Source organism: Electrona antarctica (assembly GCF_951216825.1).
Source record: "Electrona antarctica genome assembly, chromosome: 24".
NCBI lineage: Eukaryota > Metazoa > Chordata > Actinopteri > Myctophiformes > Myctophidae > Electrona > Electrona antarctica.
The window spans coordinates 23,506,914-23,521,464 of NC_136803.1; the positions used below are offsets into that span (position 1 = coordinate 23,506,914).

At 45.8% G+C, this 14,551-nt stretch overlaps 1 protein-coding gene across 2 annotated transcripts in view; it reads left to right on the plus strand.

Annotated features, from left to right (window-relative positions):
• LOC306917307 (DNA-binding protein SATB2-like) overlaps window positions 1–14,551 on the plus strand; it is a 63,387-nt gene that overhangs the window by 34,370 nt on the left and 14,466 nt on the right. The window contains exons 7-11 of one of the 2 annotated variants that reach the window (XM_079495460.1): window positions 2,769–2,819; window positions 3,296–3,714; window positions 5,615–5,821; window positions 8,459–8,683; window positions 10,776–10,931. In XM_079495460.1, the coding sequence (XP_079351586.1) occupies window positions 2,769–2,819; window positions 3,296–3,714; window positions 5,615–5,821; window positions 8,459–8,683; window positions 10,776–10,931 (1,058 nt within the window). The remainder of the gene's footprint in view (window positions 1–2,768; window positions 2,820–3,295; window positions 3,715–5,614; window positions 5,822–8,458; window positions 8,684–10,775; window positions 10,932–14,551) is intronic. The other variant, XM_079495461.1, reaches the window with a different exon arrangement.

Below are 14,551 nucleotides of genomic sequence, written 5' to 3' on the forward strand. Positions count from 1 at the left end.
AGATTTGGTGTTTACTCACTGGCCCAGGAGTCATGTGCATTAACTTCTTCTGGGCCAAAATCCTCTCTCAAGTCGCAAGCATGTTATGAAGGCTAAAAGCCAAATCTATACTTAGTATAACGTAGTATACTATAGGATAAGATCTACAAGCTCTGAGCAGATGCAGAGAAACCTACCATGAATGTATCAGCATTTATTAATATATATATATATATTGTTTTTCTTCAATACCGATATCAATATTGCACATAATACTGCCCAGCATGAACATATACTTAGTTACTGATCTTCATCTTCTTAATATTCACTCTTAAGCTTTCGTTGAGCTACATGCATTTTGTGTTCCAGCGTAGTGTTTATATAAGAATATTCGAGGCACGTTGTTGTTGTGTTGCCCAAGAAGAACTTGCTTATTCAATAAACCCCGAGCTCTGCTTCAGTCAGCTCATATATCAAAGTACCGAGGCTTTTACCAACAAAGGAATCAACAGAGTAACATTCCATGAACCATGAGCACTGGAAGGCTTCATTTATAGGCTTCGTCGCACAACCCCGTTGCCCTCCAAAATAATATGTATTTTCGAGGCGGAAAAAAAGGGCCGACGCAACGTAATTTTTTGTCGAGCGGCGGGATCACGAGATGAAGTACGAAATCTATAAAATCTCAAAGATTATCTACGATGTCGGTCAACAGCCTTTTTCCTTTGCCTGCAGGCTGAGATGACACCACTAAACAATCATATATATACCCCAAACGGAAAGCAGTCGCTCTCTCCAAACCTCAACGTTTGGAGAGGGAGGATGTGTCTCTCAAAGACGCCCACACGCACACACGCACACACACACGCACACGCACAGTCGCACACGCACACGCGCACACGGCCACACGCACACACACTCTCACAGTCCCAGGCATGTCGTGCTCTGCCCTCAAGCCCACACTAAGGTAAACCCTCATCTTCAGTGCCAAACCTCACTCTAACCTTTATGCTCCAAATAGCCCCAAACTCCAGACTCATAACCCAAACAGTTACAAGCTATAAGCAGAGGGAGAGCCGCGCTTGCATGTCCATTGTCCACACTGGAGAGCCGGTTAGAGAGAAAGGTATATGAGGGCAGCAGGAGAGAGTCTAAAATAACCCATTTACGACTGAGGTCAATTTTAAAAATAAAAATCTTCTAAATCCTAAAAGTTTTCTGAAAAACCTATGTTTCTATGTCAGTGGTACTCAACCTTTTTCATGTCAAGGACCCTCAGAATGATCTGTATTTGGCTGCGGACCCCCATCTGAAAATATGTTGTTTCAGGGACCACCCCCAGAAGCAAAGATTTGAGTTAAAAATGTTATAAAGAATATATATTCAAAGATTTGCGCCACATTTTCAAAAGATCTACAAGCTCGAGTGCCACACTATGAGCATGTAGATCTGCTATTTTTCAATAGCTAAAGTATAACGCCAACAATTTCTCCAATGTCAAGCCGACAACTGTTCTCTTTTCTTCTTCAACTGGGCAACTTGCCAAATCCATCAAATAGTGCAAAGTGCAAAGGCTATTAAACGGACACTTCGCCCCTTTTGCAACCAGATCTTATTTTAATGATGTTTGGGAGACAAGAAACACTTTCCTGGGGTTTTTATGTGGGTAATTTGTGTTTTTAGGTATTTCAGTACTTCAAAGTGTCCATGGATGGACTCCATCCGCCTCCATCACTCCAGCATGGCGGTGTTATGGTGAAATTGGTGACCTGATGAAATATGTGACAATCGTGTAGACGTCACATAACATCAGTTTCCGAACGTAAATGATTGTGGTTTGTTTATTTGCAGAGTTCAACTTAGCGGTATTTAGGCCACGTATATGAAGACATCCATGTAAGTTCTGTGAAGTCCATAAGATGGTCACATATTTTGGCAGGTCACCAATTTCACTGTAACACCGCCATGCTGGCGTGATCGAGTGTGAGTGAGCGAGGGGCAGAGATTTGGGGTATTGGAATTTGGCCATGGACACTGGGCTCGCTTCCTTCCTGGACTACAATTCCCATGATGCTTTGGTACACTGCTCCTCCTTGTGGATAGGGGGAGGGCTGTTTTACGGAGACAACATGTAGTCCAGGAAGTAAGTGTCCATGACATCATGGAGTCCATGGACACTAAATACTAAAATATCTAAAAACACAAATTACCCACATAAAAAGCCCAGGAAAGTGTTTCTTGTCTCCCAAACATCATTAAAATGAGATCTGGTTGAAAAAAGGGGTGAAGTGGCCCTTTAAAGGGAATGGAAGACGACATACACTGTGATTGCTTTAATTCGTGTTTCACCCAAAACACACAACACCCATGATTAATTAAGAGACTAAATGCAACCCCTTTTGCATCTTAATTTGAGACCAGATTATACTGTATGCCGTTTAAGTAGCAAAAGTGGAGTTGGACACGCCCTCAAGGAACATGTGCTATGCAATTTAGACCATGCAGAGAGATGAATTAGGTGTGGTTGGACAGACAGACAGACAGACAGGCAGACAGGCCAACAGGCAGACAGGCCAACAGGCAGGCAGGCAGGCAGGCAGGCAGGCAGGCAGACAGACAGACAGACAGACAGACAGACAGACAGACAGACAGGCAGGCAGGCAGGCAAGCAGGCAGGCAGGCAGGCAGGCAGGCAGGCAGGCAGGCAGGCAGGCAGGCAGGCAGGCAGGCAGACAGACAGACAGACAGACAGACTGACTGATGCCCTCTTTGATTCCCCTCTGTTCCAGGCGAATACCTTGAGAAGTTGTGGTCTGGACGAGATAAACCTGACATCAAAGGTATCATATCACCTGTTATACAAAACTAATGTTGGCTCCTATTATAATCTATACCGCAACCCATTGTGACCCGTGTGTGTGTGTGTGCGTGTGTGTGCGTGTGTGCGTGTGGTGTCTCCACGGGGAAGACAGAGCCCAGGAGTTCACGCATGCTGTGTTTGTTTTGGTTTCATTTGCAATGAACTTCTGGGAATCGCAGTTCTTTCAACATATAGCAGCAGTCAGATAAATGCCACTGGTGTCACCAAAAAGACTACAAAATGATATGCATAGAGTGTATGCGTGTGACATCATCATCATTCCCAGATGTTATGCGGGAACGCCTACTAAGTGGCAAAAAAAAAGTACTTTCTGGCCTTGACAGCCCATCTGATTGCATTAAACGTTAAAGTTAATCTCACATTGTCACTCACTTTGCCACTCGATTTGCCACTCACTTTAAGTATGCGTGTGCATGCCTGCCTGTGTCCCTGCAGTGGAGAGGGACATGAGCGCGGAGCTGAACGCTCTGGCCCAGCAGCGCGCCCCATCTCTGTTGCCCTCCCCCAACCACCACCACGGGCCTCATGGCCTGCGCAGCCCCGGCTCTCATCCGCCTCCGCACCTCAACTCCAACCTCGGGGGGGACCACCAGACCCAGACCCCGGGCCAGCCGCACACCGTCCTCCACCACCCTCACAGACAGCAGCACCACCACGCCAGCCCGCCGCTGCGCGCCCAGGCTCCCCCCTCCTCCTCCTCCCTGCCACCGATGCTGGGCCACGGGGCGCTGCTGTCCCCGCAGCTTGTCCGCCAGCAGCTGGCCATGGCTCACCTCATCAACCAGCAGTTAGCCGTTAGCCGCCTGATAGCCCACCAGCACCAGCAGCAGCAGCAGCAACAGCACCCCCCACAGGTAGGGCTGTGTCCATTTATTTGACCATTACTTACAAATAATTGCGATTAACCCATTTTGACCTGAGATCAGATTCTAAAAATGTCTTCTAAATCCTGACAGTTTTCTGAAAAAGCTATGTTACTATGTCAGTCGTTCAAAAATAGCAGACATACAAGCTCGTAGCGCGGCACTCGGTGCTAATCCCGGCTTCATGCTGTGCTCAAGGACGCATACATATACTCCAGGGGTTAATATGCTGCATTACTATGGGGGTGTATAGAGCGTCGCAGTCCCGCCCCCTACCATGGACCAGGAAATGATTCTCCGTTCATTTTCCTCATAGACATTTCGGAAAGTATTTATTTAAAGACGGTTATGCCGCGGACAAAGCCAACTCGAGTCGTGACAACTCATGACAACAAACACAATTTTTGGGGCCGAAAAAATTATTAGAAAGAAGAAAAAACCGGCAGGTTACAACACTTTTTTTGTTGTTTTTCTTCTTTGTAATTATTTGTTTGGTCCAAATCATTGTTGTCATGAGTTGTCACGACTCGAGTTGGCTTTGTCCGCGGCGTAACCGTCTTTAAATAAATACTCTCTGAAATGTCTATGGGAAAAATGCATTGGGATTCATTTCCTGGTCCAGGGTAGGAGGCGGGACTGCGACGCTCTATACCATCCTACTATAAATGCGCCACATCTCTGCGTGCGTGTGTGTACGGTTGTAATGCACGTAACTCGAGAACCGTTTGCCCCACCGACTTCTTATTCGACACGTGCGTTCCACACCCCCGCAGGGAGTGCAGTGCCCGGACTTGCGTCGGTCGGACCCACGGTTCTCCAGAACCACCACAAAAGGCTCTGGTCAGGCTCTGCCAGTGGGCCTAATCAGCCTAAATCCCCTCACCTGTGCAATTTCCAGCCTCTGCCTCAGCCAATTGATTGCCATGGCAACCCCACACCTGACAATTGATTAGCCTATACTTAACCACAGTCACAGTCAGTCAGTTTGCCCTCTTGACACAGGCAGATAGAGAGATCTCCATGTGGGACACAGATATACAGTTAAAACGCGTGACAAGTTGACAACGGGTATTATTAGGTTCCCAAGTTGCATCGGAGCACAAGCACATCTATCTCCCTGCTCTTAATGTGTAGCAGGGAGCAGGGAGAAAAATGTAGCAGAACCGAACGCCAAGATATAGTATTAGTATTTCTCATTCCATAATAAATATTGGTTAAATCTATTCGTGAGTTATCTGACTGAACTTGGATATATGTTTATAATAATTGTATAGGCTACTTGGGAAAAGTAGCAAAAAATAGAAGCTCCAGAAGCTTGCAGTGCGTTGCGTCACGACACATGACTGCAAGGACATATGCAGATGGATGGAAACGACTCTCGCAAAAATAGAACAACTCAACTAATTGCGATTGGGCGATTGTGTACAAGTTACAATTTAGGCATTTAAGACGCTCTTAATCCAGAGAGATTTACAGTAAGCAAGAACAAAAAAACATGGTAATACATAAAATACTTAAAAATAGTCATCATGAATCCTACATAAGCTTAAGAACCTAACAGTGGAATATCTATCTAATTAAACTATATGTGTATACACTATAGAGTGCTATGTCTACATAAAGTGCTATCTAAAAGTTACATAAGTTGAGCCTATGCATTCACCTGTAGGTGGTCGAGGCTAGGGCAAGTACTACGGCAAGTGCTATGGGCTAAGATGGAGTCTGAAGAGGTGGGTTTTCAGACTACGGCGGAAGATTGGGAGTGAGTCTGCCGTTCTGATTGCAATGGGAAGTGCATTCCATATTTTGGAGCCAGAAGGGAGAAAGCTATGGACAGTGTACATGCAGTGTACGGTAATAACTGTGCCGGGCCCGGGCCTCCTCCCCGCAGGGCGTCAACCACCATCAGTTCCTCAACCACCCGCCCATCCCGAGAGCCTGCAAGACCCCGGGCGGCAGCGCCATGGAGCCCGGAGGACATGGAGGCCACATCAACCCCGAGGTCTCCTTCGACATCTACCACCACGTCCGAGAGGAGCTGAAGAGAGCCAGTGTCTCCCAGGCCGTGTTCGCCCGCGTGGCCTTCAACCGCACCCAGGTAACACGACGCAGCGCTGCCCGCGTGGCCTTCAACCGCACCCAGGTAACACGACGCAGCGCTGCCCGCGTGGCCTTCAACCGCACCCAGGTAACACGACGCAGCGCTGCTGCAGCCGGCCCCCCTGTGGGGTTGTTAACCCATTTGGACCTGAGGACGCATCTGTGTCACCCTTATATAGCTTTTAACCACTTTAACCGTTATTTTAAACTTTAGCGGTTGAAAAATAGCAGCTCTAGAAGCTTGTAGAGTTGCTATTTTTTTTTTATCGTGAAAACGTGTGTAAATCTTTTAACCGTATTAATGCCAAGAACGTGGGACGATGGAACGAGGGAACTCTTTAATTTAATTTAATCCAGCAATTAAAAAATAATATTTAAAAATATATATTTTTGCTTTTACTCACATGTTAGACAGCCTACATACGGATCCGACGTGCATGCGCGCGCACTTATTACTCCTTTTTCTGCTCAAAATGAGCCAAAATCCGGTGTTTGGAAGGTATCTCGTGGATCAAAACAACTCCATTGCGGTTCCACTGTCTACAGTGAAGGCACACACGGGCTGCGTTCGAATTCATTCCCTATGCCCCATATAGTGCACTACTTTGGGGTTCCGCCATTTTGTTATAGTGTCCGAATATGTAGTGAGCATTTTTGCACCCTAATGTAGTCGACTGAAGTATCCCACAATGCACCGGGAATTGTAGGGACCATCCGATGGTCACTACAAAAACACAGCGAAGCAAATCTGCCCCATAATGCATTGCGCAAGCTCGCTCTTGAGCGCACATGCACGCGTTTGCGCGCACATGCGCTGCTTCTGCATGCGCTGCTTCTGCATGCGCTCCAACTCAGAAGAGGCAGAAGTTGAACCAGCGAAAGAAATCAACACAAATGTACTTTTTAAACTTTCGTTTTCCCCTCTCTTTTCTTCCTTGGCGGATCTCGAAGAGACAAATGATCTGTCAATTTATTTGCAATTGTTTTATTTTTTTTATAATAAAACAATTAATTTGCAATAGTATTACTAATCTGATTCATTGTATCACCCAGGCCCAGCGCATGACGTTAGGAGAGGAATCAGTTGCTTGCTGTAGAATATATTTTAATAGTTTTTGGATTAAGGTTGGTGAGGTTGTAAAGCTATGTGCTAAAGTCCAATATATATTTTGTACATGCATGTGAGACACACATTGAATTGCGATAAATACATTAAAACCTCATTATGTAGGCAGTAGGCCTAATTTATTGGACTGCTGTTTCTGTTAACGTCCATATTGTGAGCAGAGCTTGTAGATCGGCTACTTTTGGTAATTCTTTACCAACAGTACCCGATCTACAAACTCACAACACGGACGTCGCGTTGCTTATAGATTGGCTATTTTTGCCGTATCCCCCCCCCCCCCCCCCCCCCCAGAATTAGCGGGGGTTCATAATCATGCTGCTGATATTTTCATATTGTCAAGGTGGTGCATTGTTTTCATATTGCTGGATAATGGATATAATATTAATTTATTGATAATAATCATAGGCCTATGTTATTTTAAAAGAATAACCTTTTTATCATAGACATATAGGCCTAAATGCATGCAAACATATTTTCATTAACCTATTTTTTTCTTTATTCATCCATGAATTTAAAAATAATTTAACAAACTGTCTTTGCAGGGAGGTGACAGCCTGCAGTCACTTTTGATACAGTCTGTTCCTAGCGAAAATTCAGCAGCAGCGTTTTGACTGGTTTCTTGTAGACAGTTGATTCTTCATATCCAAATGAGTGAAACGGCCGGGATGATTTGTTTATTTTTCATACAGTTCTTTATGAGGCGATCTGAAAAAACCCTATGGGGATTACAATGCAAATAAAAAGTACATGAATGATATTGACGTCAGAGTCGGTGCTCCCCATACAGGGAGTATTGTCCGAATTCATCACTATTTGAGTCCACTGAGTCTGGATCCCCGTATGGGGAGTAGGGAGTAGGGAACAACCCTAGCAATTCGAACGCAGCCACAGTGTGGGGGGGAAGCTGCACTTCCTGTTTGCGCCAAGGAAGATTAGAGAAGGAAGTGACAAGGTGCTGCGTCATGACACTGGCTCATGGGAGCCAAATCTCGCACCGGAAGTTACATGAATACAAAGCAGTAAATGGAGCAAGCTTGACCAGCTCATAACAAACATTATTTATGAACCATTGAGACCTTTGTCATATAATCGGTTCAGGCATATAAAAGAAGACATATCACAAGCTGTTTTCATCATTGTATTTGAGGATTTAAACAGCAGCAGGTATCGTTTCTGTTCCGGGGGTATCGCGAGATTTGGCTGCCAGACAAGAAACGGTGGACAGTCTTGCGATACTTGGCACGTTCAGAAACGTACTTTTTGCTCTTTAGATACCTCTATAACATTACACAGTGTACACATCGAAACGCAACACAGCAGACAATAATAATGTCATTCAGAAATAGTGTTTGTTCATGAGCTGGTCACTGAGCTCTCACTAAGCTCTCAATGACTCCAGTGCATTCTGCCGAACTTCCGGGTGCAGTTTGGCTTTGGAACAAAAAATGTGCTCCAGTACAATATATCTGTATTTCACTGATTTGTGTGCGTGCGCTGTCCCCCCCACAGGGCCTGCTGTCGGAGATCCTGCGCAAGGAGGAGGACCCCCGCTCGGCCTCCCAGTCGCTGCTGGTCAACCTCAAGGCCATGCAGAACTTCCTGAACCTGCAGGAGGGCGAGAGAGACCGCATCTACCAGGAGGAGAGAGAGAGAAGCACCAACCCCAACCTCATTCACTCCAACAACACCATGGTCCCCTGCAGTCCCAGCCCACAGAGGCTCATGCAGGTACAGGTACGTCGAAAACGTCCCGAGTGTTCATTTATCTTTAATACATTTTGACCTGAGATCAGATTCTAAAAATGTCTGTTTGAAAATGACAGTTTTCTGAAAAAGCTATGTTTCTATGTCAGTCGTTCTTCGATTTTTCAAAAATAGCAGACCTACAAGCTCGTAGCGCGGCACTCGGTGCCGCGCTATGAGCTTGTAGATCTTCTATTTTTCAATAGCTAAAGCATAACATAATGCTAACACCAAAAGGGGTTCCCGCCCAAAGGTTCAAGGTTTCTTTATTTTGTCTCCCGGAGGAGAAATTTGTCTTTGACCCCAAGGACCCAGCATACAGATACAATACAATACACAATACAAGACAACAAAGGCACACAGTGACCCGTACAACATTTAAGTACCACACACCAACATACCTAGTGCAAAAAAGGGGACATCACCTCAAAACATCACCTCAAAACCTTCGACCCCTACCCTGTCTGCCCTCTGCAGGGAGTGTGATTGACAGAGGGACAAAGGAATGCTTGTACCTTTATTATTATATTTGCACGCATGGACCTCATACCTCCTACCTGATGGCATTAGTCGATACTCAGGGTATAGTACAAACCACTATATTAATGGAAAGTATTTCCTACACCTTTCTGAACTAACCCTTTAAACGGATTGGTTTTAATGAGATGGTCGGACATGCATCGTAGAACACAGCAGGTGTTAACCCATTTTGGGCGGGAACCCCTTTTGGTGTTAGCATTATGTTATGCTTTAGCTATTGAAAAATAGCAGATCTACAAGCTCATAGCGCGCCACCGAGTGGCGCGCTACGAGCTTGATTTTTGAAAAATCGAAGAACGACTGACATAGAAACATAGCTTTTTCAGAAAACTGTCAGGATGTAGAAGACATTTTTAGAATCTGATCTCAGGTCAAAATGGGTCAATGTCTTAATGTTGGACACAGCAACATAAAGATCTGTTTTTAATTTTTGAAAAAATGTCAAGTTCAGGAGGTCTGTGAGGGGGAACAGTTATCAGAAACAATAATACACACGTCTTCCCGTAGTTCTAATAGCCTGGCCACCCTCGTTGGTCCCGCTTCACTGGTTTATCAATGTGATCTGGATGTTTGGTTTGGAAATACCTCTTCATGTTCACCGGCTTTAAGCTTTCATGTGCCAGAATCTCAGAGCACAGTACACAGTACCCGTTGATCCATTTCGTAATATGGCAGGTTGTAAAAAACTCTTTCCATTAGTGGTCAAGCAACATTCGTTTGTCTCTCTGTCCTGTCTCTCGCTGTCACCGGTCTCCACAACAGTGTGCTATGTAGTGACCCATCAACAGCTCATGTAGGGGGACCAGAGCTCTGCTCCGACGTAACTGAGGTGATGTCACATGATGTGATGAAATCGAAACGCATGTTTTTTAGTTTTTATGCATTTTCTGAAGAGTAACAGATTTAGGCACAACGTGTTCACCCGGCAGCGCCGGTCTGAAGAGCTGCAGTCACTGACAGCAGAGGTTGTAAGGTTTTAATCTCCTGTCCCCCCTGTCCTCTCCTATGTCTCTCCTGTCCCCCCCTCCTCTCCTATGTCTCTCCTGTCCCCCCTGTCCTCTCCTATGTCTCTCCTGTCCCCTCCCTCCTCTCCTATGTCTCTCCTGCCCCCTCCCTCCTCCTATGTCTCTCCTGTCCCCCCTGTCCTCTCCTATGTCTCTCCTGTCCCCCCCTCCTCTCCTATGTCTCTCCTGTCCCCCCTGTCCTCTCCTATGTCTCTCCTGTCCCCCCCTCCTCTCCTATGTCTCTCCTGCCCCCTCCCTCCTCCTATGTTTCTCCTGTCCCCCCTGTCCTCTCCTATGTCTCTCCTGTCCCCCCTGTCCTCTCCTATGTCTCTCCTGTCCCCCTGTCCTCTCCTATGTCTCCCCTGTCCCCTCCCTCCTCTCCTATGTCTCTCCTGTCCCCCCTGTCCTCTCCTATGTCTCTCCTGTCCCCCCTGTCCTCTCCTATGTCTCTCCTGCCCCCTCCCTCCTCTCCTATGTCTCTCCTGTCCCCCCTGTCCTCTCCTATGTCTCTCCTGTCCCCCCATCCTGTCCCCGTGCAGCCGAAGCCCATTCTGGTCAGTGCAGACATGCCGTTAAAGCTGGAGACCTTTGGAGTAAACATCACCTCTGGAATCTATGAGGAGATCCAGCAGGAGATGAAGCGAGCCAAGGTGTCCCAGGCGCTGTTTGCCAAGGTGGCTGCCAACAAGAGCCAGGTCAGTCTCCACAAAACACACTTAACTACCCTACTGGTGAGTTTCACACTGTTGTAGTAATGGGAAAACCAAATGAGGTTTATGTCACGAGCTATCTCCACGAGCGAAGCGACTATTAAAAGAGAAATGGTGAAAAAAGAAAAACAATCAATCAATAGCAAAATTCTCAAATCAACATCGTTGTTTCTCATACTAAGGATTGGTTCCCGGAAAGAGGGATAGACAGACATTTCATCCACTGAGTCCTGACACGCACGCACGCACACACACACACACACGCACGCACACACGCGCACGGACAGACCGGGCTAAACGTCTCACATCTCTCGTGGCACTCAACACGGGGGACACGGCTCACTGACCCCATCTGCTAGCTGTGGAGGGAGAGAAGGAGATAACAGAGAGTGGATGAGAAAGACTGAGAGAAGACTGTGTGTGTGTGAAAGGAAAGGATTGACACGTTATGAATGGAGAGAGTGAAGAGATACATCGACGTAGGTATACGGTCTGAAAATGACTGACGGAGAGGAGGATGAAGATCTGAGTGACTGAAGGGCACTAAAGAGAGACCGAGAGGGATTGACCTGCACGAGCGATATAAAAATCTCACACGTTTGAAGTGTCAATTCCCATTGACAATGAATGGAGAATTTACGCCATGATGGATGTAAATTCTCGATTCATTGTCAATGGGAATTTAATGTTTGTGTAGGACGAAACTACCGATTTGCTCGTCCACATATGACATGGATTTTCCATTCATTGTCAATGGGAATTTAATGTTTGTTTATGTGTAAGACGAACATCTACACTAATAGCTGAATATAGGAGGGGCTGGCGCGCCTCAAACATACAATACACAACGCACACAAGTGGATCAAGAGAAATTGAACGTCGCTAGATTCTGCTACAGTACTTAAATGAAACACGTTAACCACATGAACCCTAGCATGTACCTATTCTGGGGGGGGGATAGCCGAAAATCAATCAATGAACTCGACACGCATCAATCACACACTGGTGACAAGACTATTCAAATTCAGAAAAAAAGCAAAAAGTAGCAGATCTCAGTCGATGCTCATAACGCTTCGCTTTACGCCACGTTTTGAGCTTGTATCTGCTCCTTTGGATACTGTGTATGTGTGACGTTGTAGTGTGATCTGGTAGGCCGTTAATAAAAACAGCCTACTTGATAACAATCTGACCGGTCTGAAGTGAGTGGTACTGTACTGTACTGTACTGTACTGTACTGTACTGTACTGTACTGTACTGTACTGTACTGTACTGTACTGTACTGTACTGTACTGTACTGTACTGTACTGTACTGTACTGTACTGTACTGTACTGTACTGTAAAAAAAAAAGCTCTGCATAGGAGTGGCTAGCACCACTCAAAAAACCCCCAAAAAACAACAACACAAAGAAAGGAGATAAGGTTTCTGCCCGACGATATACAGTTTAACTAGTTAACGAAAAAGATAGGATAGTCTGCAGAGAGAGAGAGAGAGAGAGAGAGAGAGAGAGAGAGAGAGAGAGAGAGAGAGAGAGGGGGGGACAACAAGGGAGAGGAAGAGAAGACGGTGGGGGTTTATCAGATTAGCACCAGGGTGCCGCTGTGTAGGAGCACGGCGCACAAACAACAGCTGGTGGCGGAGTCTAGCTGCGCCTGGGTCAGCCTAGTGGAGATAATCAAATCTTTCCTCCTCCCCTCCTTCAACCCTTCCTCCGGGCTCTGCCGACACACACACACACACACGCACACACACACACACACACACACACACACACACACACACACACACACACACACGCACACGCAGGGAAGCGCCGTTCCCTCCAGTCGTCCGCCCTACAGCCAAATTGCCCTTGAGCAAGAGGTTCCCCGACTGCTACGGTAACCGCAGCACCGCTGTGGCCGACGGCGCAGCGCAAGGTTGTCGTACAGTAGTATAGCGGTCAGATACTATAGATGTGTCAATGGACTATAAAACTTAACAGCCCCCCCCCCACACACACACAGGCTGTAAAACAGTCAGTCAACTTCATTGGTTAAATAAAAAAGGACCATAAAGAATTGCTAATATTTTTCAACAGTCGTGTCATACCTAAAACAAACTATTAATTTTAATGGCCGCAGCTGTGTTTATCCTGCTGCTATGACACGTCTAGAAGGGTCCATTAATAAAAAATCACACCTGTGTGAACTGAGTGGTGTAAGGTCTTATATAGCCTGTCTGACGTAATGAAATCATGTCTGACGTAATGAAATCACACCCGGGTGAACAGGGTGAACATAGCAACCATGCTCATTTTTTCTGCACAGACTAACAAAGCCAGTTGTAGGAGTGGTTTACACCACTCAAAAATAAAGGGGTGGGGGGAGTAACATGAAAAGGTGAGCGGGTCACCAACTTATGCCTCATTTACGCTCTGTCATACAGTATGACCGAAAATAGCAGATCTACATCACGTTGTAAGCTTATAGATACTGTAGGCTATTTTTTGACACGCGACACCACCTTTTCGGGATCAGAGCCCACTTGAAAATGTTAAAAACGTGGTTAAGATGGCTCCCCCATCTTAACCACTTAATGCCAACTATAACGCCAATCTAGTGGTGGCTCAGAGCGCCGTCCATGTATTTAATAGGGCGAGACTCTTAGATCATAAGCCGATTTGTAAACATCCGCTATGTAACATGTCCCACGATTGTCATTTAATCCACCCAAAACATACTTTTTGTAAGCAAGAATCGTATAGTTTAGAGAAATTACAATTTAGGCATTTGGCAGACACTCGCGATTTACATTAAGCAAGAACAAAAAGCATGGCGATACATCACATACATAAAAAGTAGCCTAGTTATCATGAAACATGCGTAATCTAAGAAACTATACATATAAACTATACATACTATACTATACTATACATATATATTATAAAGTGCTATGACTACACAAAATGCAATTCTAGTGCTGTCTACGTAACATGATGAGCTGCAAATCAAGCTTGTTTTGACCCAAAAAGAAGAATCGGAGATATTACGATTCTAAAAACTGCGTCCCCATATAGACCGCATAAGCCAGCAGAATTTTCTTTTTATTTCTTTTTTCTTTTTTTTCTCTCACCGCACCGGAACCGGAGTGTTATGAGCACGTATACAGGACACAGTTATGAACCGTAATCAATTGATATTAAAACAGGCATCATCATCATCACCCGAGGTGTTTGGACAGGAGGTGTCAAAAGGCCATTATTGCGCCCAATGAGTTAGCACAGTAGCCGGCAGGCTCACGGCCCATCAGTATTTATTTATGCTGTATTTTCTCTATTATTAAGGTTATTGTAGCGGCCTATTTGTATTGGGGTGGGGAGGGGGGACGGGTGGGGGTCGTGAGACATGGCCAAAGCAGTTCCGGTGGTTCCGTAGTTCCGTTGAGAACCCCTGCCATAGAGCGCGTGCTGCCTTACTCCACACTAAGCCCACGTGCCTCATGCTCCTCGTTGTGGAGACATGCAGTTCAGCCGCCTACGACAGCTACACATCTGGCTTAAAGGTCACTTTATAGCGGACACTTTTACTACTTTACTGAACCGTACAGAGCTTTTTAAACATGACGG